This window comes from Scophthalmus maximus, chromosome 12 (assembly GCF_022379125.1).
Source record: "Scophthalmus maximus strain ysfricsl-2021 chromosome 12, ASM2237912v1, whole genome shotgun sequence".
Taxonomy (NCBI): Eukaryota; Metazoa; Chordata; class Actinopteri; order Pleuronectiformes; family Scophthalmidae; genus Scophthalmus; species Scophthalmus maximus.
Window position 1 is genome coordinate 16,811,464 of NC_061526.1, and position 27,452 is coordinate 16,838,915.

At 43.9% G+C, this 27,452-nt stretch overlaps 1 protein-coding gene across 2 annotated transcripts; it reads right to left on the reverse strand.

Moving 5' to 3' along the window:
* Window positions 1-470: 470 nt before the first annotated feature.
* Window positions 471-26,731, reverse strand: LOC118319317 (gamma-secretase activating protein). 2 transcript variants are annotated; one of them, XM_035649611.2, is made up of 33 exons: window positions 26,366-26,731; window positions 25,459-25,529; window positions 24,577-24,633; window positions 24,401-24,470; window positions 24,045-24,092; window positions 23,819-23,907; window positions 23,229-23,298; window positions 23,047-23,096; window positions 22,581-22,691; window positions 22,413-22,469; window positions 22,279-22,325; window positions 21,934-22,019; window positions 21,792-21,794; window positions 21,300-21,377; window positions 21,111-21,197; window positions 20,694-20,786; window positions 20,347-20,515; window positions 19,807-19,894; window positions 18,500-18,569; window positions 17,684-17,763; window positions 17,472-17,552; window positions 16,957-17,064; window positions 16,669-16,724; window positions 16,032-16,063; window positions 14,178-14,239; window positions 12,152-12,247; window positions 8,242-8,312; window positions 7,862-7,956; window positions 7,004-7,123; window positions 5,632-5,693; window positions 3,233-3,337; window positions 2,570-2,666; window positions 471-2,344 (listed from the first exon to the last, which is right to left on the reverse strand). In XM_035649611.2, exons 1-33 carry the CDS (start codon window positions 26,451-26,453, stop codon window positions 2,244-2,246), a joined length of 2,598 nt encoding a protein of 865 aa, XP_035505504.1. In that variant the 5' UTR covers window positions 26,454-26,731; the 3' UTR covers window positions 471-2,243. The 2 variants fall into 2 exon arrangements, with proteins under 2 accessions (XP_035505504.1, XP_035505514.1); XM_035649621.2 differs by lacking the exon at window positions 21,792-21,794 and having other exon boundaries at window positions 26,366-26,730.
* Window positions 26,732-27,452: the final 721 nt, after the last annotated feature.

Consider the following 27,452-nt stretch of genomic DNA (forward strand, 5'->3'; position numbering starts at 1 on the left):
CCAGGCACATAACGCCGACTGCATACCAAAGAGTGGAGGAGGCAATCGAGCGGGGAATGTAGGTTAAAGAAGAAAAAGAAGAAGAGAGAAGTGGACTATTACAGGGCAAAGGCGTGATAAGTGTGTTCTTTTCTAAATGTGACTCCGTGTGTGACTGATGACTGATGCTGAGACTATTTCCCGACTTCTGCGAACCCTGCAGAGTTTTCGAGAATGCGACCGCGCACTTCCTCCTCTGCAGAGCTTTCCACGCCTCAAACTATTGGACTGTTTCAGATCGTTTCCCAATTTAACTCGAGGCTCCACAGTGCAATTGGTAATTAACACTTTTCTCAGGGTTCAAAGGCTAGTCATTGCGAGCCAAAAAAAAAACCTCAAACTGAGCCTTGCCGTTGCCACAAAGCTTTGTGTGCGCGCCAATTTGATGTTTCAGAAATATGGCCAAAAAAGAAAAAAAAAACACAGAAAGCTTGAAAAACAAAAAAATCTCTTTATTTACATGTCATCTTACAAAACCTTTCGGGGTTAACATGAGAATCGAGAGCGTCAAAAAAAATCCCTTTTTTTTTGTTTCCGAAGGAGTGGTATGTAATTTCTCAAATGAAAGCATGACATGAGATGTAAGTAATCTCTGGTATTTCAGTCTATTATGGTTCGAGAGAGGGGGAAAAAAAGGATTATGAACACACCCCACACACATGTACGGTTCAGGCAGCCTCTACCGAGGAATTTCTACTCTTACAGTAAGAGCTCGGTCATGATTGACGGCGCACGTTTACCTGATACAAGCCAGATGTTTGAGCGTGTGCACAGAGTGAGCCAATGACCTTCCATTCATTTCCCTTTTTGGAATTCCAGCTCCTATTGCCTTATTAAGCCTCTGCTATTTAGTTTGATTTTATAGTTTGTAAAGTTTTTTCTGATCGATTTCAGCATCGTGCTATAGAAGCGATTGTCTGTTGTTTCACCCTCATGTGTCATTGCATTGATTTTTAAGTATGACTGGTTGTCAATACTTTTTTTGGTACGCGTTGATGCACAGTGTATCAAACGCTAAATATAAGTGGCAATTACAAGATAATCTTACATGCATAGTGTAGAAAAACATAGTGTAGCGCCACCCACAATAAACGACAGGACTAACTGGACAGACTGTGATTGTGGACTGGCCCAGTGATGTACTGAAACATGGATATCAAACCAGCATTAGCATCAAACATTTCGTGCATGTGTATGTACCCAGCCCTTATTTTCCATACAAGAGTGAGAATTTAATATTTCACACATTTCCTGAATTTTTTTCCACTTTTGGTTAATCCACATCTTGGACATCTCACAGCTGGGAAATCCTTCTTGCTAATCTGCCGCTCTTCACGTAATCCCCCGATTTAGATTTGGTGTGTAAAGGAATAATCGGCAAATCGCCCATAAAGAGTCCATGTTAATTATGATCATCCAAATATCACAACAACCAAGTCTCCCTTTTCCCTGCAGGGATTCTGTAGAACTCAGGGATGAAATCAGATTGGATGCAAAGCAGCCACTGACTGTCCACGTCGTGGCGCCCTGGCTGCGGCGCCTTTGTCAGTGTGTAATCAAGTTGATGGGCTGCAGCGGCATTACAGGAAGCACCGGGGGATAAACAAGGGCGTTTGATTTATAAATGCCATTCGCCGGATTTGACGTTGATGTTCATAAATCGTACAAGAGATGAACTTTCATAGTTGGGGGAGCTCTGGAGTGAACAGTTGCTGCTCCAGAAATTGAGTTAATACGAATAGCTGCCTGCATTTATCGATTTTCAATAAATATTTCCAAAGAATGTTTCCCAAAAATTGAGATAAACCACCAACTGTGTTCCCTATTGTGTTTTAATTTTGAGCACTGTTCATCCTATTCCGCCCACGCCTCTGGATTTTCTAATAAAAGACTATACTTTTCATCCGTCCTGCCTCCCATTGTCCCCTCCATCTTTCCTTTCTGGACCTGCTTCATCCATCTATCTCGCCGCCGCACCCTAATTTGTCATCAACCAGCCAGAGCTTGTTTATGAGCGCTCTGCCTTTCAATCTTTTCATTCATCCTTCACTGCTGGCCCCTCCACCATCCACCCATCTGTTACTTGTCCTCAAGGCCCAGTCAATGATGACTGTGCTCTCAAATGCATTTTCCCCCTCATCTGTTTCTCCCGCGATCCATCCGTCCGCCGTCCCTCTCCGCCCCTCCGCCCTCCTCCACATTCTTCATTTTTCCTCAAAGCCCAGCAGTATTAGTGTCTGCTTCAGAGCCGTCTCCTCCACGAAGCTGGCGTCCACGTTCTCCTGCTCCTCGAAAGGGTTCAGGGCTGGAACACGAGAGGAGGAGTCAGGGGGAGATGGAGCTTATTATAGAGAGGGTACAACACCATGTACAAGCACACACACACACTTCCTCCTGTGCTACATGATGGAAATTGACCAAGCATGCACATAAACACACACGTTCTATCTTAATCCCCCAAAGGCGTCTGTATCCGAACCAGGAAGGATGTAGACACACACACATACACACACGTACACACACACACTACCTTGTTCCTCTATATCCGCGAGTATTTTTGCCAGGTAGGTAAGAGGCAGAAAGTCGGGTCTGAAACCAGGCTTATCTCTGCTGGTGGATGCAAATCCCTGAGGAGGAAAAAAAAAAACACAAAAACACAGAAGCACAACAGTGTGATCCACGTGTTTTCTCCTGTCCAGGATCCACACAGTCGAGACAAATCTGCAGCAAATCCAGACAGTAGTCGCCTTGACTCACTTCCACTCATGGATCGCGTTTGGTTGCAGTTAGTTTAGGCCTTTTGAGTCTTAACCGTCACTGCACTAAAATGCCAATGGCTCTCAAGGCCAGACTGCTGCGAGCCAATCAGATGAAGGAAACTGCCCGATGGCATCATGGAGTGGCATCATGAATGTAATGCAGGTCGTGTCACTGTTTTTCGAAAATGCATTCAGTAGAGAAGGCCAAGGTGGACACTTGTTTCTGAAATTTTTCAATGATAGCCCCTCGCAATTTTCCCAGAAAATGTTCATTTCACACTCTCTACAAGATTTCAACGCACGCCTCGAAAGACTCTCCCCATGGTGTTGGTGTTGGCGCAGTGTGCAGTGCGTCAAGCGTGCGCATGAGAGCAGAGAGAAACAAACGCATTCTCTGCAGCATGTGTGACGCGCCGTGCCGCGTGCCGCGTTACCTTGTTTTTGTAGCGTTTCTCCAGCTGAGTCCTGACGTACTCTCTGGAGATGGACGCGGAACTGACGGGATGATCCCACATATGGTAGATCCTCTGCTTCATAGGCTTCACACACACACACACACACACACACACACACACACACACACACACACACACACACACACACACACAGTGTTTACATTTTACGCATGTAGCTCGTGCTGTCAAAAAAAAAAGTCCTCCCCGGAGAATGTGAACATCTGCACCTTTCCATGTTGCCAACTGGAACTCAAGACCATTTTTGTCGAGCTGACTACTAATGAGGGATTTCAGTGAAACCTTAGCCTTCAGTGTTGTGTAATGTCAATGAACAGTCGATGCGGAGCTGCTGAATCACTTCAAGGTTTCTGTTTGTATCAGAGGGAAGAGGTTTCTGAAAAGCCCCACCAGCTACTTACATACTGTAATGTCAAGTTCCTAATAGTTATTAGTAACAGGAGTGGGCAATATGGACTAATATGGCTTCTGTCATTTAATATCATGACATACTGAAGATCTTTCAGGAGCTTAACTGAGTGATGGTTTATCCAATCCAATGTTGGTTCCTGTGATTCTAAACCTCCAGGGGAATGAGTTAATTTTGAATTTTTAAAAAATTGTTGGCAGATTATTTTGCCTCTTTGCGGCCCAACATATTGAATTAAACCAACATTAGAGGGAAGATGACGGAAGATGGTCGAACTCATACCTGTTGACATGTGAAACAACTTTTTTAACAAATAGAAAAAAGAAGGGCACCTTGTGATAAGGATTATGAATTAAACTGTCAATGCAATTTGCAATGTGAACATAACGGTCAAACAAGAAGAGTGATTTATTCTATTTTGGTACGACGACTCAAAAGCAAAGCGCGGCCCTAAAAAACCTGTGAAACGGTGTTGAGATTTATCTGGATATGAGCTAAAAGCCTTGTCATGGTTCAGAAAGCCGAAGAAAGACCATAAACTGTAAAGGCCTCATCTATAAATCTTTGACTCTCTTGTTACACTCAACATCTGGAATGAGCTGTAACACGTTGACGTAAATCCATCCAAGTTTAGTCCCTCTTCAATTCTTAGTGAGGAATAACATGTTTCAATGTGTGAGATTTCCTAATAATTTAGGCTGTACCAGTAAATTTAGTGACTTGGCTACAAAATAATGAATACTAATGACAATATCTCCACTTCAACATTATTAACATTATTGTATAAGTGTTAGAGAAGGATTAAATGTATCAAAGGCTAACGTAACCTGATCACCTGTGTGATCTGCTGCTGTAGAATTCTGAAATATAATTAGAAGCTTTCCTGGAAATTCTATGGAGGTTAAATGCATTCATAATGACAATTATGGTGACGCTGAGTTTGGTCAAGGTCAAAATCTCCTACAGCGGGCAAACATTTCCTGTTTTCTAGCTGCGTGTACAGTGTGTGTGTGTGTGTGTGTGTGTGTGTGTGTGTGTGTGTGTGTGTGTGTGTGTGTGTGTGTGTGTGTGTGTGTGTGTGTGTGTGTGTGTGTGTGTGTGTGTGTGTGTGTGTGTGTGTGTGTGTGTGTGTGTGTGTGTGTGTGTGTGTGTGTGTGTGTGTGTGTGTGCTGTACATACTAAATCTCTCCTGCCTGCCAAACTCACCCAACAAAAGTCTGACGGGCAGGAAACACATCAGAGACACGGAACACACAACATTCCACTGATCGCAATGTGCACCGAAAACACACCACACACACACACACACACACACACACACACACACACACACACACACACACACACACACACACACACACACACACACACACACACACACACACACACACACACACACACACACACACACACACAGCAACAATAGAATTATACTGTATTCACCCAGGAGCACGTGGAAGTTGCATAAGACTTAGGATATAAACACACACAAGTCGTTAGCAACATACACAACCGCCTCCTGATCTCTCTCTCACACACACACACACACACACACACACACACAATTACACAAGTGCTTTGTGATTAGCTTGAGGGAGACGAGACTTAAAATAACTTCAAACTCTTAATTGGACCAGAAAGAGAAGTTTGGCGAGAGAACCGCTCCAGAAGAGATGGAAACGTCCCCCCTCTCTGTCTCTCTCCCTAACACTAACAGACAGGATTATAATAACCACATGCACTGTCTCACCTCCATCCATCCGGGTGGAGAAAACGCACTCCAGCCGAGGACCGGTGCTCGAGGTCATCTCTGTCCTCCAGGCTTGTTCACTCGACGTGTCATCTTTTTGGGGGGCTGATAATATATGCTGCAAAACTACTCTCCCTCTCCCTGCATAACCGTGTGTTTGGCCACACACACACACACACACACACACACACGCGGTAGTACCTGAGGTAGTCTCTTCAGTATGCTGAACTTGAGTCTCTCGTTGGCATCACTGTTGTCCAAATCTTAACACAAAAAGAAGGGAAAAGAGAGAAGAAATCTGAGACTCACCTCACACACATTCCCTCTGCTCTTGTAGATCCAGATCAATTGCTCGAAAAACTTTGGAAGGCTTAGGGCAAAAATGAATGCAAATACCAGGGCTGGAACAATTAATCCCTTAAACGATTTGTAATCAACTACAAAATTGATTGCCAACTATTTTGGTAATCGATTGCTCGGTTGGAGTCGTTTTCGATTTTTTTTTTTTTTTTTAAGTCAAAATTATCTGATTTCAGCTTCTTAAATGTGAATATTTTCTGGTTTCTTTGCTCCTCTGTGACAGTAGACGGAGTGTCTTTGGTCTCGAGGGTTTGGGAACACACGATCGTCATTTTTCACCTTTTTATGGACCAGACAACTAAGCGATTAATCGAGAAAACAGTCATCACCGCCCTAGCAAATACAATCATTAAATCCCGGATGATGTAGTGTTCAGCAGAATGTTAAATTCTTCCTGTGACTGTTCTTCCAAATGCTAAATAAACATTAGACTGGAGCAATGTTTCCCTTGGATAGAAAACACAATCTTTTTGAAACGAAGGCTTCAGAAAAGACCGCCTGCCTGCAAAGGAGATAGTGTGTCACTATCACTTTGGTGGAAGGTGTACTGTGTTCTGTGGCAGTGCCCAGCCAATTACACTAAGAAAGTCAAATAAAGAAATTATAATAGACATATAGACCTTTGATTAATCCCTGGGAAGAAATGACGCGGAAAACCATCTCACTTCAAAGTCATGACTCAGCCTTTTCTGTCACTGCGAAGTTGGAAACCATTTGGACTCGCTCCTTTTTAAATAAACTTCTCATTTGTCGAGGGTCTTTGTTCTCTTCATGAGAAAGAACCATGTAAACTAAAAGTAAAGATCAAGAGCGACGGTCGAGGCCAGATATTTTTCGGCTCTGCTGACTTCAGCGCCGAGTCACAGGGTTTGGCCTTTGGACGACGGGCTTTCCATGATACTGTATGAAATCCACACAAAAATCCACGACTGACCTCTCTGTACAAATGCGATCTGCGTGGAACCAAAAGGACATAGCTGCTGTGTCCACACTGCTATCTTGAGTACATTATAATATTTACATGCACAAAGAAAGACGTGTGTGTGTGTGTGTGTGTGTGTGTGTGTGTGTGTGTGTGTGTGTGTGTGTGTGTGTGTGTGTGTGTGTGTGTGTGTGTGTGTGTGTGTGTGTGTGTGTGTGTGTGTGTGTGTGTGTGTGTGTGTGTGTGTGTGTGTGTGTGTGTGTGTGTGTGTGTGTGTGTGTGTGTGTGTACCTGTCATGAGCCGAGACAAAAAGGTTTCGGTGAGCTGCAGGAAGCCGTGATCGATGTACTGTAGGAAGGTCTGGTGAGGGAGGCAACGCACAGCGAACACTGCTAAAAGGGTGTGATAGCCTGGAGAGAGACGGAGGAGGAGAAGACCAAGAGACAGAAAGAGGAAGACACTTACTTAGTGATGTGCACTAAACACAAACAAGTTCAGCTACAAAAAGCCACCTGACCACGTCGGACAGCAACGTTCACTTTTCTTCACCTTTTATTTACCAAAAGGAAAAGGTGTCAGTGCGCTCACACTCACACACTTACACCCACAACCCCAGAGTGAACAATGTGCTGCCTTGCTTTAGGGCATTTCTCTCCTTTGTCTTACTCCCAGACAGTTTAGGACTCAAACCAACAAAAACATTGACTCATTGACCATTTTAAATGATGGGATTGTGTAACACGGGCTCTGTGCCACAAACAGTGGGAAGATGAATTCAAACGATGGTAAATGTATTCACACCGTGGCTTAACCCATGTCTGCACTATGCTTACGTTTAACATATTTTTGGTTACATTAGCGGAGCGGAGACTGTGTGTGTCTGTTGTCTCTCAGCACAAACACACATTGTTATTCTGGGTGAGACGGAGACAGACTGGATTAAGACAAACAAAACTCTGTGTGTGTGTGTGTGTGTGTGTGTGTGTGTGTGTGTGTGTGTGTGTGTGTGTGTGTGTGTGTGTGTGTGTGTGTGTGTGTGTGTGTGTGTGTGTGTGTGTGTGTGTGTGTGTGTGTGTGTGTGTGTGTGTGTGTGTGTGTGTGTGTGTGTGTGTGTGTGTGCGTGCGTGTGTGTGTGTGTGACAGTATACCAGGTGGGAGTGGCAGGCAGAGCCCCCTCGTGGCTTCCAGGACCCGAAACATGAAGTGAAACACGGACCACTCGGCTTGACTGCCCTGCTGTTTCCTAGAGCACGCACGCACACACACACACACACACACACACACACACACACACACACACGTAATGTCATTAACATATGCGAAGAGGGGTCATCAACAATTTGAACACACACACACACACACACAACCACACACACACACACACACACACACACACACACAGCGGAGGAGTGATGGGGTCTGGAGCGCACATGCGTGAAGATGAACACACACACACACACTCTGTCAGCGCTTTACACTTCGTGTTACATTAGTGAGAAACACGGCTGATGAAGGGAGGAATACTCACAAGCACAGAGCACGAGGGCCGAGTTTGTACTTCAGCCAGACTGACTCCAGCATGTGTCTGATGAGCTCCAGCTAAACACACACACACACACACACACACACACACACACACACACACACACACACACACACACACACACACACACACACACACACACGTTAGTGCTTGCAGACGGAGATACTCGATTAGATCCAAATGAAACATTTTCTACGACACAGCTTGAGTCAGACGCCTGGAAATTTTGCACCACGCATGCAATTCAGACGTCTTTCTTCTTTTTTTTTTTGGGCCATGACAACGTTTTCTTTGGAGAAATGTAAACTTGTTCTATGATTAATTTCCTCACTTACCCAATTTTTTTAAATTTTAGTTTCCTACTTCCCATTTTTTCATTTCCACTGATGAGCAGCAACGCAGTGTGGGAACACGTGCTTCCGTCAGCCCGCGCACACACGCACACACACACACACACACACACACTCTCTATCTCTCATCATTTCACCACATCCGGGATCACTGGGATGCACTTGACTCGTCCGAAGTGTGCCTGCTGCGTGCTGACTGACACACACACACACACACACACACACACACACCACGAATTTCTACGAATGACCGCTCACTCACTCTCTCATCTCCTGTTGAATAACAGGAAGGCGATCTGCCTCGTCCACATCCTGTAAACCAGTGGGAAACCCTCCACCAGCAGTGTCCTCCAATGACCCCGGGGTGGGAATTTCAATTAGCTCCGTGCTCTCGATTAGCTCTGCGTGATGGACTCGAGGTGTTGGAGACAGATGTAATAATAAGATCCTGTCCTTTTTTACTTCCAACACATCTGCGCAGATGTTCTTTTACTTTTCACTTAACGCTTATCATCCAAAGTTCAGCAGCAAGATCACTGACCGAGACAAACCGTTTCTCACACACAACTCCAATTCTGGCCTCTCTGCATTGGCCTGCGGTCTCTTTCTGAATTCATTTAAAAATGCAAGGCTCTAAATGATCTAGCGCCAGGATTACATAACTGAGCTCCTCACTCCTTGCAGACCAAACAGGCGCCTTAGGTCCGGCAGTCTGGGTCTTCTAAAGGTTCCAGAGTCCAGGTTTTAAAGTCTAAAGGCTTCAGGCCAAGTCCATTTTCATATGCCGTACAGTCTATGGGCGCGGCCTTTCATAGATCAGCTGACTCTGTTGCAACTTTTAAATCTGGTCTTAAGAAACTTAGTTATAAACTGATTTTCATGAGTTGTTTTTTTCTTTTACTGACTTTTAATCTTTTTTACTGTGTTCGTGTGTGGGTATACACGTGGGCATTCTTTATATATGTTTTTGTGCTTGCATTTGATTATTTAAAAAATGTAATCTTTTAATGTCGCATGTTTCATTTTGACCTTGGAAAAGCACTTTGTGCTTATTTGCCTGAAAAGTGTTTTACAAAAGAAATCATTATTATCACTAGTCTATGAAAATGCAAAACTCACAAAGTGAGGGAGTCACGTCACATCTCTTAGAGCCCGGGCGAATGACGTTTTACCACATTTATTATTTTTCTATCTCGTTCTTTTCCTCGTGTACGATTTGAAGAAAAAGCTCACGTTGGACTGAAAGCTGGTCTACTTTGTCTGCGTGTAATTGTTTGACCCTGAAGAAACCGCTGCTTGGTCAACGGATGCTGGTCTGTATAATAAGGCAGTCACAATGAATCAGTACAGGCTTTGTTACTCTGTACTTAAGCAAAGCTGTGTGCCTTGAATTTTATGGGAATCCATTCTTTCTGGTGGACAGTGGTTACCTGTCTCCCTTCCTTGGTTTTTTGGGGGTTTTTTTGTCAAAAGGAAACTTAGAGGATTTAGACATTTTAGATGATAGACGTAAAACAACAAAGATCAAAAGTTGCTGTTTATTAGCAAACGGCTCTTGCTGTGGTTGCGTTAATGGTGTAAAAATTAATTATTCAAAGTCCAATTTCTATTTCTTGTCCAACTAACATCTCTCTGCTCGCTGCTGATGTAACCCGGGCCCCTGACAATCAGTAAACAGGGTGGAAAATATTTAGCAGCGATGTTTTTTTGTGCTGAAAAAGTGGTTTTCAGCAACGCATGACTCGCGTGCAGTAAATCCCTCTGTGGTTTTCTATTCGAATACAATATAAAATCAGCACTTTGTCTTAATGAACCGCGGCCTGACAGGGACACTGGATTTATTTGGTGTGGGTCCCTTGCTGAACAAAATGAAAATAAAAGTTTAATAACCTTGGGTGTAGAATAACTTTTCTGCAGCATAATTAAAACAATTCTACGCTATTTCAGGTCATTGCATTACGTTTAATATGTACGCCTGCCTTTGGAAATTCATATTCAGCTCTTAGTGGGTTGTTCTTTGCTCTGACATTGGCGGTGTTCTAAAAAAGAAATGTTATCTCAGTTGTCTGTAGCTTCGGGGACAGGAAAGTAAATACATATGACAATAATGTACTGTGGCGCTGTAATCTATCACAGCAGAAGTTCCCTGGCTCTGTAAAGCTGTAATCTCTCTCACCCCCCCGACTCCTCACCTGTGTCATCGCAACCATTCGTCTCAATAAGCGCCGACAAGGGGGGGAGATGTTCTTTTTTTTTTTTTGTAGCGCAGAGAAGTCGGGCCACTTTGAAACACTACCACCCTGAGCTTTTAAAGTACGAGTCAGCCCGACGTGAACTCACACCGCCCAGGCCGGTGAGTTAGTCAACTGGCCGTTTCTTTTGGGCCTTTGAGTGAGATTGCCTTAAGAAAGCCCGGCTCTCAGGATGAGAAACTTTTCAACTCGCAGATTTTTTTTCATTATTACTTTCAGTCCTGAGCCCGTCGTACCGAGCTGAGCCGTCGGCTCATCCCAGCTGTGAGCGGGGACTTTCGTTTTGCAATTACATCCAGAATCCCAAAACGCTGTGCTCTTCTATTCAATTCCAGCTTTACCCTTGAACCCGATTTGATACTGTAGTGTTGACATCTGCTACGTCTGCTTTCAGCGGCCTCCTCGCTGTGAGGGGATTTTACCTTCCAGGAATGCTAAAGGCCGACTTTACAGCAGTGAGCGCCTCTGCATGGTACTGAGGCAGAGAGTGGGAACATCTCTCCACTTGGTTATGCAGATCCCGCCTGCCTCTCTGTGGGTGGAAACCAGGGGGCACAGGTCTGGATTTTGTAGTGCGGAGCAGGCAGAATGAAGTGATATTTATACGCACTTACTATATATATGTATATACAGTACATGTTCATTTAAATACATTAAAAATGATTCTAGAAACTAATTGCTTTCTATAGTAATGGTAGTGTAACAAAAACTAAAAAACTAAAAATGCTAATCTGTCAAAAAAGAGTGTAAAAACCCTGATAACAATGTACAGGTAGCTCTGTGGAGCAATGTGGTTATGTTTGTTGCGCGGGGAAACATATTAGAGGACAGGACACACAGTCCTCAGTACTCCACGTAAATCAACAGGTGAGGAAGAAGAAGACTGTCGGCAAGTAAACGTGAATTTAAACAACACAGGCTTAAATGGTACTGGCTTACATGGATTTCCAAATGCTTCGTGTGGAAGGAACTACACTCAACATTTAGGGACAGAGCTGAAGGATGCGGAGCATGGATTTTGATGTTGAACCCAGAGGACCGAAACAGCTTCCAGCAACCTCTCCGAACTGGAGAGCACAGATTCATCTGTGAGCTCTGTCAAACCAGTTCGCAGCGGCGGGAAACTCGCCGCGAGTGCCGCCCAACCGTCCCCGGAAAAAAGGGAGTAAGGAAAGCCAATATTAACTGAGGAGAACGTTAAGAGCTCGCGCAGGTTTAAATGACTGTGGTCGGAGGGATGTGCGCGGCTCTCTTGACCTCGGACCAACACACACAAACACACATTGTACCAACCAGTTTGGCTACGTAGCAGACGACCAGTGAGTCGGCCTTCTTCTTCCCCAGCCGAGGCAGGTGTCTGTTGAGATGCTCTCGAAGCTTGTCAACCGTCTGCGAGGCAAAAAGGCAAAAGGAAAAAAAGCACACTGATTATTTCCTGTGTATGTACCCCGAGTTTGTGAGTTTGTGTGTGTGTGTGTGTGTGTGTGTGTGTGTGTGTGTGTGTGTGTGTGTGTGTGTGTGTGTGTGTGTGTGTGTGTGTGTGTGTGTGTGTGTGTGTGTGTGTGTGTGTGTGTGTGTGTTTTGAGCATACTTTGCTGTGCACTCAGCAAGGTCAAATTGAGTTCACCTCGATTTTTTCGCCCCCCTCGACTACAGTGTCCCCAAAAATTGATTAAACCGTGGAGGGAGCAGAGGCGATAGGAGAGTCCAGTGGATGTGAGAGGTGGAAAAGTACAGAGGATGAGTGAAGATCTATAAACAGTGTAAAGTTGACAGAACGATTTGATATCCCTCCGGGAGAAGACGGGAATGAGGAGGAGAGGGACGTGAGCAGAGAGGTGAGGGGGTTGAAAGGGAAGAAGGGGAAAGCGAAGGAGTAGTGAAATAAAGATGGAGGAGGTGATGGAGGGAATAAAGACAGCGACAGGAGCAGAGGGTAATTCTAATAATAGCTGAGCGACTGCAACCATCTCGGCTGAACTCCATTAAATTGCAGCTATCTGCTCTTTACAAACTATGCTGAGCAAAGGGGAAACTGAAGGATATGAAATTGTCCATCAAACAGCACACGGTTAAAAAAAAAAGGAAAAAAAGAAAGAAATACAGGGCAGGGACCTTAAGATGCCCTCTTTTTGTTAAAGTGTCGACTCATCTGAAGGGTAACAGGAGCTTCGCCTTAAAAGATGACTATGGAGGGAAGTAATCAGCTGTCAGCGTTTCACAACGGATCTTTTAGTCGTCCGTTTATCAGCCCGCGCTAAAAGATGAGTCCGCCTCCCATCTCCTGGGGATCTGAAACTGCTGTAAATCAACAGCCTGGGATACTTGCTTACCTTTTGCAGTGAGGCAACTGAGCCATTTTCTCCTATATGTGCCTCATTCACTTCCACTACAGTTAGTGATGGTGGAGAGAGAATACACACGCACGCACGCACGCGCGCGGTGCATTGTTCACAATTATCCAAACTCAAAGACATCAAAGTAGGCGCCGCATCTCATAAGCTGCTGAGAAAACAATCCAAGTTGTGTGTGTGTGTGTGTGTGTGTGTGTGTGTGTGTGTGTGTGTGTGTGTGTGTGTGTGTGTGTGTGTGTGTGTGTGTGTGTGTGTGTGTGTGTGTGTGTGTGTGTGTGTGTGTGTGTGTGTGTGTGTGCTCGCGCGCTGACGTGTTTGATTCTCTCCGATTCAGCTCCTGCTGTTCGATTTTGACTTTGATTGAGGGTCAGGATGTTAACCACTCGCTCTTTCGTGAGCTGAAGGACTTGTCGCTTTTTGAAACACCTGCATGTTTTCGTCAGGACTGACTGATCCCTTTTAATTTAATGATCCATTTGACTGACGGCATTTTTTGGGGGGTAAATTGCCAAACAGATTCAACAGCAAAGAAAAGATGTAATCAGTAAGCTTCAGAGGGACTGGTAGGAATAATTTGTTTCCTCTGGACAGAGCCGGGCTAGCAGTTACCCCTCGTTTCAAGTCTTTATACTGAGCTAAGCCAATTGTCAGCGAGTCACCAGACTCTCCACCACATTTTGGAGCCAGGCTGCGAAGATGTTTGAGCCACGAGAGGTTTACTGAGGCCATGTGATGATGCTGCATTCAGGTCATGTCATATTCTCTGTTATCACCAGTTTCCGAGTTTGTAAAGAGATTTCCCATCAACATTCGGGTTCAAATCACAACTGGGATGAATGCTTGGTGATCTCTCCCATCTCCACTCAATCTCAAAGCAATCGTCTGACCATAACGTGTGTGTCCGTGTAAATATATTGCAGCCACTGACTGGTTTGGGCTTCACTCTCTCTCTCTCTCTCTCTCACCAGGCCGATGAGCACCCTCTGTTGATGGTCCTCCTCCTGGAACAGTGGCACCAGCTTCTTATCTAGAAGAGACGAGGGCAACGCACAGAGAGAGAGAGAGTGTTGTGTGCACATAAAAGAGACGTATGAAGCAACCCTTGATGCTGCGGCTCCACGACGACTGAAGACCGCAGGCGGCCTCAGGTGTGTCAGCGCAGTAACATCATTAAACAGTTGAAATGGAAAAAAAACCTAAAAACTCTTGACTTGTTTATGACTTTAATAAAATGGGAAAAAAGGAGGACTGAATCTAAGACATTTATAGATCTTTTGGAGGAGAGGGGGGGGGGGGTTATTCGCTTTTTACATGCCAAGGCTTGGGGGTTTGACGCTGCAATCCTGCTGTGTGTGTGTGTGTGTGTGTGTGTGTGTGTGCGTGTGCGCGAGAGAGAGTGTGTGTTTATGCATGCTTTCGATTTTTCATGTCAGTCACACAAAGTGGACCACACTGCACACGCTTGGTAACTTCAGATGAATTATTTCCCACCCCGCACACACAAACACACGCCGTGTTTTGATCACTGTTTCACACATGCGAGAAAGAGGCTGGCCTTCTTCAAGGCGCTCGCAGGTAACGGATAACTGAGAGGCTGTCTTTTGCACGTCACACACGTGTGTCTTCACAAGCTCTTCACATCCAAGGTGGTTTCCCATAACCACCGCAGAGCTGGACCTTAGTCATCTATTATCAGAGAATCAACTTGCAACTATTTTGATACATTATTTTGGAAAACAGTTTTGTTCGAGCGACTCAAACTCAAACAGGATTTGCTGCTCTGTATTTTAAATGGAATCTCTTTGGTCTTGCATTGATTGTCGAACGAAACAAGCCACCTGAGAACATCACGTCGGGGTCACTTCAGTGCCTTTTACACTATTTTTTGACACTTCAAAAGCCGCACACTTATTTTAAAATGAATGTAAAACAAGAGGACTGAAAGAGCGCAGACCCCCGTCAAAATCCCTATCTCGCAATCCTTCACAAGATTCTTGCTGCCAAAATTGGATCACCTGTTACCGTACCTCTTTGGTGGAAGTAAAACATAATTCTAAGCAGCAGCCCTGAACTAAATCTCAATGCCCCTCCGATTACTGCCTTTGTGGTACGTGGGATGAAACACAGTTTCACACACAGCCGTGATAAAGTCAGTGAGGAGTTCTATTATCTGTGTTTAAAGGTCGGTTCATGGAAAAGTGAATCAAAACGTAGCGAGGGCGTGTTTTACAAATGAATCCGAGGCAGGCCGTGGGCGTGTGAGATCATCCATGTGGATTAACTGAGGTACGGGCAGGTCCCGTGTTGTGGCTGACACAAAACAGCTGCACCACAGTCATGAAGAGAGAGACAGAGAGAGAGACAGACAAAAAGAGAGGGGAAGGAAGTACCTAACTCCCCACTGTTATATAATTGTAGCATTTTTCACCTCTCCTCTTTTTTTTATTGTTCCTTTTCCCTTTTCCCTCCCTTCTCTTCCCCTCCGCTTTTTTTTCCTCAGCCTCTCCTTCCAAGATAAATTAGTGTGGTGATTCACCTCAGCTGAATTCTCCAGTGGGCACAAAGAATGCGACCTCCAAAGAACACACACACACAGACACACACACACACACACACACACATACACACACACACACACACACACACACACACAAAAACCCCCAAACACTTTCAAACACAGATTTGAGTTCCATTACAAGCCAAGGTTTTGTTATTTATTCACACTCCTTGTGTTTTTGTTGGTGTGCCTGCGTGCGTTGCATCTATGGATTTATGTCTGTCTATGCACGTGCATGTTCAGTGTGCTTAGGCCGTCTTACCGAGGCACCAGGTATCCACCATCGACAGAACTCTAGAAAACAAGAAAAGGAGGGTTTGGGTGAAAACAGTCCCTCAAGCCAGCATTATACGAAGAGTCTGACTTTTTTTTTTATGCTGAAAGCCGAGGCAGTATAATGCTACAATGCTGCAGTCGGCAGAAAAATAAATAAATCAAAACTATAAAGGCAAAAGAGTTTGTGAGCAGGTGCTGAGGTTTGGCCTGAAGGAAGAGAAGCTCATTATCATCCCTCGCACAAACAGGACAGAGTTGTTTTCATCAGCGGCCCGTTCAGGTACGTGCCTGTCGTCAAGTCACTTACCATAAACGGCTCAGGGCGCTGTAGTTGTACTCCCGTATTTAAGGCGTTTTCAATTCAAAGTGGATATTTTATGTGCAAGGGGGGGAACGTGTAAGTACAAGAGGGGTTCTAGCAGGTCATTCGTGACAATAAAAAGGGCGGGCACTGGGTTGTGTGTAATTGGAAAGGGGGTAAAAGCAAAAAGGGGAAGGTGGAAGACGAGTTGATTTCAAAGGGAGAAGGGCATCTGCACCAGAAACAAGAGGTCAAGTAACTAGAAACTGTGACATTTACATTGCGAGCAGAGAGTAACACCAGCAGTGGGAGGCAGACCTACTTCTTTGTGTTCTCCTCAATGTGATTCATGTGGCTGGACGGTCTCCTCTCGGACTTCTGAAACGAGCAACACCAGCGTGTGAGGGAGGGAAACGTGCTCCAAAGGTATATCGACAGGAACACACGTTTTCTTGTCTTTTACATCAACTAGTAAATTCTTTCCAATGATCAATTTGACTTCTGATATGTAAATGATGATTCAATGGTGACTGTGTTGGTGGATATACATAAGACACACACACACACACACACACACACACACACACACACACACACACACAACACTCACCAGTTTATCCCAGTCAGCCTGTATGTGTGAGGTTCTGTATCTCGGGTTGGGAACAGCGTGCAGATATTTTGTCCTCTCAGTGTTCCATTGCAGCTCTGTCCAGAAACCCTGGAGACCAACACACACACGCACACGCACAGTTAAACACCAAGATCAAACTGACATAACAAGGACATTGCTGGGAAAACAACTGAGAGTAATTGCATTGGAGTTTCACTCCAGCAGACCCAGAATATTTAAAATCACACTGTTTTACATTTAAATGTCCCTTTTTCATGTCTGAATACAATGGGCTACAGAAATTTTGCATCACAAACACACCTTTATCCCTTGTAACATATTACGTAACACATGCTCAATTGTCTCTATTTAATCTCCAGGGCCTAAATTGTATTCGCTGCTTTTGGAAAAATAGAGCAAGACAGAGAGAGGTAAGAAGACTGCATGAATACAACAAGTATGCATATTGTTTAATTATAACTGAGAACTTTCAAAGTTGGAGAACATGTTGTTACCTTCCCTTTTAATACAGCCTCAATATGCAGCTCAGTGGTACACAGGACACCGGGGATCTCCAGCAGACACACTGGTACCTCCTAGAACACACACAGACAGATACAAGTGTGTGTGTGTGTGTGTGCCACTACAGTGCCACAATGGAACTGCAGCTGTGTCCTCTTTGCATTTATATCTGAACATACAGAATACATAAGTGTGTGTGTGGTACCTTCTTGTCGAATACTGACGAGTAAGGCAGGACTTTATCCAGGCTGAGAGACTTCTCGTAGCTTATTCTGTACAAAGAGGCTGTGTGTGTGTGTGTGCGCGTGTGTGTGTGTGAGAGAGAGAGAGAGAGAAACAGACAGTCAGAGGCAGTTGCTCTGCTTTCATACACACTCATTTAGAATATTTCTATATTTTTATATAAATATAGATGCAAGACAAATGAGGCCCTCGAGCCCACGTCCCACCATTCTAACTATGATATATTAGGGAGCCCAGGTTACAAATGCATCATTAATTAGGTCAACAACACTACGGACTTCTTGCACAGAGCAGAGACGTCTGAATGAATATGACCTCTGTATCCAGGAGAAAAGTTAAAGTTGTGATTTGCCGCACCGATAAAATGCTAATTTATGCAGCAAGGTGCTCGAACATCTAATGTGATCATCTACTCTCTGGGTGAAATTAGCATCACGCTCCGTTCTTTTATTTCATTTAACAGCATGCCACACAGACGCACAGAATGTTTTGTTGTGTGTCTGCGAGGACGTAACCATGTTTGCGCCGTCGTGTGCCCGAGTCTCCAAGCTCCCGAAAAGACTAAATCTATTTTCTAACTCTTCAGAGGCACATGGGGGATAGGTGGGACGTAAGAGCCAAACAGAGCTGGTGAAAAAAGTTGGCTTTGCGTAGACAAGATGTACCACAAAGGAAAGGAGGCATGAAAAAAGAAGAAGAAGAAAAAGGAAGAGAGAGGCGCTGGACTGTGAAGAACTGATAGTGAGATTTGTGTCTCCGTGCTTCAGCTGCCACCGACCTAGAATGAACTCCTGGATCTGATCAAAGGCTTCGAAGGCGCTCACGTTGTCACACAGCCATTCAATAATCTGGTGGTATGACAGAGACAACACAGAGTCACAGAGGTGAGAGTTCAGCATTAGACATGTTCATTAGTATATTTACATGGAATGTGGACAATCTACTCTGCAAAATTTGTTTATCTTTTGGGAAATATTTGATTTTTTTGCCGAGAGTAAGATAAGAAGATTGAATTGATCATATGGCTGCAGATTGATATCTCGTTTGGCAATACTAATAACTGTTCTCCTTCCTGATAAGATTTGTTTGGGATGATCTGGCGGCGGCTGTGTACCGTTTACATTGCAGAAATGGGAAATATTAATGATATCCTCAAAGATAGGCCCTTCAAATCTTGCAGCCCCGGCGCATCCGAGTGAAAACTAATTTTAGTGCGTCTGGGCCGCGGGTCAGTCTGCGTGCAGAAATATTTAACATGACAATAACCAATACATGTAAAGGTGGAAGTTGAAGGACTTTCTTAAAAGTCACAAACTTATCTGAACAAAGAGAAAAGCGGTAACAAGCTATCACCTGTATTAAAGCCAATACTTTCTTTTTGTGCTGCTGACCCCATTAACAGACTTTACAAAGAATACAAAAGCTAAGTGCGGTGTACAGTTTCCCAGTATTAGCTGCAGCACTGAAGCCGGTGACTCATTGAACCTCTGAAGAAAGAATTTATTACAATCTATCAGAGAAGCTGGAACATCTTTATTTAGGTGGACGTCTAATAGAGTCTGAGTCATAGTCAGCACTGTCAGCAGCAAGATGTATGTCCCTTTCCTTTCCCGTCTTTGTCTGACTCTGTTTGATCCTTGTCACTTCTCTTCTCTACGCAGATGTTTTATTTCAGCCCCTTGTCTTTCCCTCTCTGTCTTCTTGCCTCCATCTGCTCTCTTCCAACTCAACGTTGACACCTACCAAATTTACACAGAAGTGCAGAAAAGCTGCCGTCCCGACCGTCATCTGTTTATTTGATCATTATTTCCGTACTTTAATTTTCCCTAAACCTGACAGTTACATGGATGTGTATATTGTAACATTTCTTGTACTCAAACTGATCTTACTGATGTTTTGACGTTGTTTAAATCCTGACAACGGCAGAATTTTCCATTGACTTTATGCTGTACTAAATCTGTTTAGTATAAACACGCAAAGTAAAAGTTGTGTTTGTCACCCGTGGGCCCAGGTGATGATTAATGTCTTCATTTGGGAAAATGTTATGTAGAAATTTGACACCAGAACTTTAGCGTTTATCTGTACCTTCAGCTCCAGGTTTGGGTCGTTTCCCATGTAAACCAGCAGGCAGTGGAGGGCGGCCAGGTGCTGAGGGGGACCCGCACTGGGACACCTTGGACGGAGGTGACATATCGCAAATTTACCTTTATGCAGCATAAGCATATTCAAACAGAGAAGCAGATGCAGTGGCAGACAGCCAACAGTCAGGTGCTGCACAGTGATGTATATGTCGTTTAAAAAAAGAAGTGGAATAAATGAATAAATGAGACGAATTTGAAAAGAATTGTCAAAGGGGAAAAAAACAAACTGCTGCATTGTTATTGGGTAAGATGGTTAGATCCAAGGTGGCAAAGAGTCAAGTTGAAGCCAAATTTGTTTTCAAGAAAGCTCAGCAGGTGTACGCACATGAAAATAACCTTTCAAAAATAACTTTCCACCTGTCTGCTTCCTACCTAGTGCCAGCCTATATGCCTCCTATGCTCTCTGCGTTTTTAGAAATACCGCCTAAATAATAACCTCATTATGTTCCTTCCTTCATTTCCAGCAGTAGGTCAACGCGCTCACCTGAAGGATGTGTGCGATCGCAGGATCTGTAGCAGGTAGGCGGGGCTGAGCTCGGCAGCGTGGATCTTCCCACTGGCCACGTCCAGCAGACTCCCACAAGACTCCTCCTCTGCGTGCAACACGGTGACGTCAGCCGGATGACACTGCATGCCCAGGTCCACATCGTGACCTTAAGGTTGGTCAGACACACCGATGGAGAATGAGACACAATTATTAAAATGTAATCAATATGAGGGCCACTTTCTTTGAGCATGTACTGTAGCTGTTAAAAAGATTAAGGGAAGAAACTGCTACACAGCCGTCAGTCACTCGGCCGAGACATGATTTGTACAAAAACCTCGTCTTACCGGAGAGGAAGAGGGAGTGACAGAGCATCTCCTCCTGTCGGGTGTTGATATAGTGGAGGAAATGGTCCTGCAGATACACCAGGATGTAGTAACCTACATACAAAAATAACACAGCATCACTGCACACCGGAACATTTCCTGGGCTGCATGAGGATACACACGGGTGTTTGTGTTTGCCAGTAGTTTGGCAGCCACGCTTACACACTCACACACACTTGGTTGATTTTATGAGGATTGCAATTGACGTGTGACTGTGTTACGTTTTCTCTCTGTGTGTGTGTGTGTGTGTGTGTGTGTGTGTGTGTGTGTGTGTGTGTGTGTGTGTGTGTGTGTGTGTGTGTGTGTGTGTGTGTGTGTGTGTGTGTGTGTGTGTGTGTGTGTGTGTGTGTGTGTGTGTGTGTGTGTGTGTGCACTGACCCATGGGGATGAAGAGCGGATGGAGCTCCTTGGCTTTCTGCTGCGACTGCTCGCCGCCCAGAGATACTCTGAACGTCTTGCTGCAGTCTGCAGAGAGCGATAAAATTTGTCGCCATGAGCTCAAGATAAATACATTGAAGTAGAAAAGTAAAGGAGACAGCAGTAGATAACACACACACAGACACACACCTTTGTGAACTAAGACCATGGTGTACATCAGTTCCTGTTTGTCTTTAAGAGGTTGGCTGTAGCACACACACACGCTTCCTAAAAAACAAACCACAGGACAGGAGCGGTTATGGACCACAAAGCAGAACCTCCGTGACAATATTCAAGATAGTCAATGCAAAATTAAACGTCATGTCTGTTCACATTTAAACATTAAACTTTGAAAAGGGGCATCGTTTTTGGTTCAGAAACCACAAATCGGCCCTTGTTTGAGCTTCCACTTTTTAATCTAGTGATATTATAGACTCGGCAACTGAATCAATTAGAATTTTAAAAGCTCACTGTGATGTTCATTGATCAGCACTCCATTTTGTAATGGAACTTTTCCAAAAAATCATCATGCTGATTGTTTTTCTGATTGGTTCTCACAGGAGGTGTTGAATTGAGTTATTATGCAGAATCATTGCGTACTAAAGATTGTAATACAGTTTCTGAATTTTTCCAGGCACTTACTTTCTTGTTTTTTACAAAGACGAATAAGAAAACACACAAAGATATTGCATTATAATAACTCAAGTGGAAAACTTCTTTTCATATCTGATGTGTGAAAGCACGTTATTCATGCAAGGGTTCACGCGTGTGGAGGATGTGTTACCTATTCTGTTTGTGAACACGTTCATGCTAATGAGCTCCGGCTCTGCTCTCTCCGTGTGGTAATGGTCAAAGCCCAGGCTTACAAACCTGTATGCCACACAGAAAAATACCCATATTAATGCATTTTAGTTAAAGATAAACATACGTAAATAAGTACAATACGAATGTTTGGGGACTTTTCAACCGGAGTAATTATGAGGGTACACAGCAAACTAATGACTTGCACAGCACAGGATGTGTAGAGGAATTAATTCTTCTCTCTTCAATTGCAAGTGCATTTCAGAAACATACGAAGGGATGCTGAGAAAACATATTTTTAATACAGTAGTAGTAGCTGTTGCCTTACTTGACTGTGTGGAAAGGATTATCAGGCAGCTCTAATGGGAGCTCCATCTGTTGGTCAAAAAAAAATAACTCCCAAAAGAATGCAACACAGTGATCATGGCATAAAATCATTAAATTATAAGACATGTGACTTACGACAGTTTCACAGTTATGGTTGGGATAAAACTGGACACATCGCAGCAGGAACTCGTCCTGTAAAATTCACGTAATGTGTTTGATTAACATGGAAGTTCAATTTTGCAGCTTATGCTTGTGTGTGTGTGTGTGCGTGTGTGTGTGTGTGTGTGTGTGTGTCTGTGTCACCTTGTGTGTGAGATAGTAGAGTCTCTGTGTGTGTCCGTCCCACTGGACCCAACTTAAATCCTCCACTATTCTCTCCACTGTCTTGGACAGACGGTCAGGGTTCGCCATCACCTGGTTTCGCACAAACATATTCATACGCAGCTTTGCATATTCTGAATTCTTAATGTGCGACGCTCCCCCGGAGGACCGAGAGGCATGGTATAGTTTATAGCCGGAGAATGAGGTCGACTCAATATATTTTTTCCGAACGGGCTGATGTAAATACATTCAAACTCTTTTACTTATTCATTGCTAGATGTTTGGACGCCTGAGAAGAATTTATGCCTATTAAAAATGCACACACCCACCAGCAAGAGATAAAAAAATATTCCATGCAATTTATAGTGTAGCTGAGGCAAATATCCACAGACATATCCTTCAAAGAGAAAAAGAGGAGGCAGTGTGGTGAATGTAGAGTGCAGCTTACCACTCTATAGCCCTCATACTTGGTCAGCAGAACATGGTACAGATCCACATCTAAAACACACAGGAGTTTATAACGTCTAACTACTGTATGTGCAATGAAATGTTTCTCCAGACAACTGACGGGTTATTTCTCTCCGTTGTTGTCCTATTTCTTGAAAAATACAGCCTCAGAGAGACACTCACATCCGTCTTCTGTCAGCAGGAGGAGGTGGCTCTCCAGCACTGATCTCCTGCCCGTGTCTTGGTGGAGGAACTGGGGAAAAGCCATGGAGAGAAACGCGAGTGAGCATCTGAATGTGTGGGTTTATAACACTCAACAGACAAAGCCGTCAACTCACTGATGTTTATATTTTTGGTGCAGTCGTCAAACATTCTCGTCATATCTATATGTGGGTGGTTTGGCAACGTTGTGGTCCACAATCAGTGAGGATTGCAGAGGTTATGGACATATATATTTATCTATATTCCTCTGTTAGTTAAAAAAAAAAAAAAGACGTACACTGATCAGCCACAACAATAAAACCAGTTATCTGTTTTAATGTTGTGGCTGAAAGAGAAATAATTGAAAAAAAGATTAAGTGAAGAAGAGGGAAGTGAAAGAATAGTGATACAGACCAGTGCACTTCCAGTAAGGTTATAAAATAAAATAAATAGTCTCAGGTGCTTCATAGCTATGAGCTCGGATGCTCCATAACTGCAACGTCAGCTTGTGGCTGCAGTAAAACCTGCAAGAAAGTAGGCAAGACCAAACACACACACAAATACACACATACCTGAACTTTGACCCTGCAGTCAACTGCCTTGAGGACTTTAGTGTTGTTGATGGGATGGATCTCAATCAGGAGAGTTAGACACTTTGATACTGCAAAAAAGACCAAGACACAAGTTCAGCACAGCCGGGATTGAAAATGCTGGAAGTGGATTTGGGATCCTTTTAAAGAACCGAGTGGTTTAATGTCCAGAAAATGAAACTGAGAGAAAAGAAATCGTGGGTGTTACTTGGTCTGAGGCGCTCTTCCCCTCTGGTGTTTTGTGCCAGGCTGACAGCTGAGGGAGGGGGGAAAAAAGCAGAGACCAGGTGAGACGTGACTTAATATACACGTTTCCCACAAGAGGCAACACCGGTGCCATTAAATCAGTTTTTTGGCACCTCTGCAGTCATTAATCTGCACCCAAACTGTGTCCCTCATCTTATTCTTGTGGGCCGCATGTTGCAAGATAGTATTGTTGTAGGAATAAGCCTGAACTGCTCCCTAGACACTGACACTTTTGACTTGATTTTGGGCCAAGAGCACATTATTGTCAACGAGTGTCTGTTGCTGATAATTCATTATCTGTACATTACAGAAGCTCACCCAACAGCGTCTCCTCCTTGTTCAGGGAACAGCTGCTGACACACACCTGCTTGTCAAATGAGTACAGGAGCTGTTGCGGAGAACAAGAACGCAGCCAAGTGTGAATAAGTGCACACACACACACACACAAGCAAATCCTGCAGCACTGAAGGAGAAATGGGACACCAACACAATACCTTATTCTGTTTGGTGTTAGAGTCATATTTCCCGATCCTAGTGGTCGCTGTTGCTCCCTGTCCGGACAGAATAGAAAAGAATGAAATGTCATGTGTCATTAAGCCAATCACAATGGCAGAGATGGATGATCGCGACCTGTGGGGACGAGTGGACCCACTTTCCCATTTGGGTCTCCCAGCCACGCTTGACCTCTTCAATACCTTGGCCGACCTTGCAGATTATCCCGACGAGACCCACTTCACCTCAAACCGGCGATTTGCCCGATTTTTCGGTTCAGACGACTTAAACTAAAAGCAAGTCTACTATGAGACCCAAGGCACAGCCAGGCATGCGTGAAATTGTAAACCTTGCACTAAATAAGAAGAGATTATTTTATCTTTGCCGGCTGCACACTGTCTTTAACCTCCTAAACCCTCGGCCTCTTTGGCGGCTCCGTCATTAAAAATTCATTGTATGCTGAGAAACAGGGTTCAACACAGAGAACTTGCTTTAAATTCATCTAAGGATCCCAAGGTTTCCAAAAATACTGAATATGTTGTGCATATTATGAAAGTATGAAAAAATGTTGCATCTTTTAATTTGGTTGCGTCCACTTGAAGAGGAATGGTAGAGGCAATTAAAAAACGGCATATGGGGATTTTAATATTTAGGATGGTAAAGTAGCAGATGCAATATGGAAATGTGGGAGCTTCATGGCATCGTACACTGATTATATCCCAGTTCTACATATTGCATTGGGGAAATGACAAAACGTGATGGTTATATAGTGCAAGATGTGTTGCTTATGGAGTAATAATAAGATGAAGAGATGCTGATATGCAGGAAAAAACAGAAAGAGCACTGAATATGACTAATATGCAGTGCCTTCACTGTGGACTTGCCTTCCAAGAGTAAAGGATGCCCCCGTCACTCTCGATGTTCAGGATGCGAGCGTCCACTGCGCCGGAGTATTCTGCAGACACAGCATCATTATTAGGAACCCATACAGCTTATTCCCTCTAAACAACAGTGAGTCCTGACAACGGCCATGTATCCCTGTATCACTGCTTGTGCTGAAGACAAGAGGTGTCATGCTCCATGAGTATATATAGTTTCCACTGTATAATGCCAAAAAAAAGAGGCCAGAAATGGGGGGTTTTGTTTTGTTTTGTTTTCCCCCATCTTTCTTTTTCTTCTTTGTTAGTGTGTCATTGTTTAGAAGATGTATGACATTTGAAAGTATTGCTGGGATTTTAGATCCTGCATTGTTTTTCCTTTCGGTCTCTGATTTTGAAAATGGATAACCCTAACCCTGCCTTCCAAACCACATTTTTATGTTCTCAGATGCTGAGCATCTTTTTAGGATTGTTCATGAATGCATGCAACCTGCTTTGAAGTGAAGTGACAAATGGTTTTCATACAGCATTTAGAGAAATGCATAGACTGGAATAACAAAAACGTGACGTGCAGAAATACTAAAGAGTAAACAGCGCCATCTAGTGCTCAACTGGTACACACCGTAAAATCCTTCACAAGTTAATGTTTTTTTTCTACTACTAGCTAAAGGTACAGTTAAAAGGACGCTCGCTGTGAGCAACACACCCCGCAGAACATTGTCTTTTCAATAGCTATCAGGCAACTTGACGCTCAAACGTGTACAAAAGTGTATAACACAGACGTTCACTCTGACTTCACGAAGTCACCGTCGCTTGGCTTGAACCCGCCGCTTTTAGCTTAGCACTGTTAGCCACCCGTTTAGTTCAATGGTGCACGGAGAACAGCAGGGACGAGGACACCTGAACGCCTCACCTTCCACCCGGCACACGGACGCTTCCTTCCTGAGGACGTCCGACACCACATCCCGGTGCAGGTCAAACGTTTCCTTCAACTTCAGCATGTGTACAAACAGAACAAAAACAGTCCCTTCTTTTGAAAATGGAACAGTCCTCCCGAGGTGTGTTCGCGGTGGAGAGGCGGCGGCGGCGGCGGCACCTTGCAGCGAAGTGTCTCGCGACCCGGAGTTGGCGTCATGTGACCGAGCGTCTGAACTTGTTCCCGAGTGGAAGCAGCGCAGCAGCGGCCAGGTACGTCATCGCCCTCTTCTTCTTCCTCTCAACTACACAAACTTTGGGTTGGTTTTTTTTAATGACACGCGGAAATCAAACTTTTTTCACCCTTAGAGTTGCTGTGGCTCCTCCCTCCGCAGGGGGGAAATCACACTGCCGAGGGAAAAAGAAAATCGCTGCCGAGGAAGGCATCAGTCCAGCGGCTTGGAATCTCTCACCACCCCGCTGAATGATTCCAACATCCAGGCAGAGTCAGACACTTCAGAGACGGAGGGATCCCTGCTGCAACTCGTACAGTAAGTTGACAAATGCTTAATTATTTGTTTGATTACTTATTGTCATTACAGTAATGATATAGTGTGCTTCTGTGTGCTATGATTTCCTGACCCGTATGTGTTGAGCTCCAACATTTTCCAATTCAAACAACACAAATGTTGCACCGCACACACATTAATACGACATCCAGATGAACATCTAGCCAAGGAAAAGGAAATCCATTGTCTCACTGTTTTAAGCGCATAAAAGTAATTCTGATTATTTATTATTTTATAACACAAGCGTATGATATAGGCCAATTCAAAAAAGGTTAAGAGATCACAACTTATTTATCATAATAATTATTATTATTATTGTTGCTGTTGTTGTTATTATTATTATTACCGTTTGAGTGACATACCTGCTCTCCCTCCAAACGTTTGGGACATGGAACACTAACTGATGATGTGCTTCCCTTTTCCTCAACTTCACAATTTAAGTAGTAGAATTGGTGGATATGTATGTTAAGTACTCTGTTAATGATTAATTAACTGTTTATTGATTGTTTAATGACT

Excerpts from the sequence above, each read along its gene's own strand:
- LOC118319317 (XM_035649611.2), bottom strand. The coding sequence starts at position 26,453 with ATGCTGAAGTTGAAGGAAACGTTTGACCTGCACCGGGATGTGGTGTCG. Across the intron at positions 17,553-17,683 it reads CGTCAGTATTCGACAAGAAG|GAGGTACCAGTGTGTCTGCT; the intron begins GTACCACACACA and ends TGTGTGTTCTAG. Across the intron at positions 17,065-17,471 it reads AGGCTGTATTAAAAGGGAAG|GGTTTCTGGACAGAGCTGCA; the intron begins GTAACAACATGT and ends GTTGGTCTCCAG.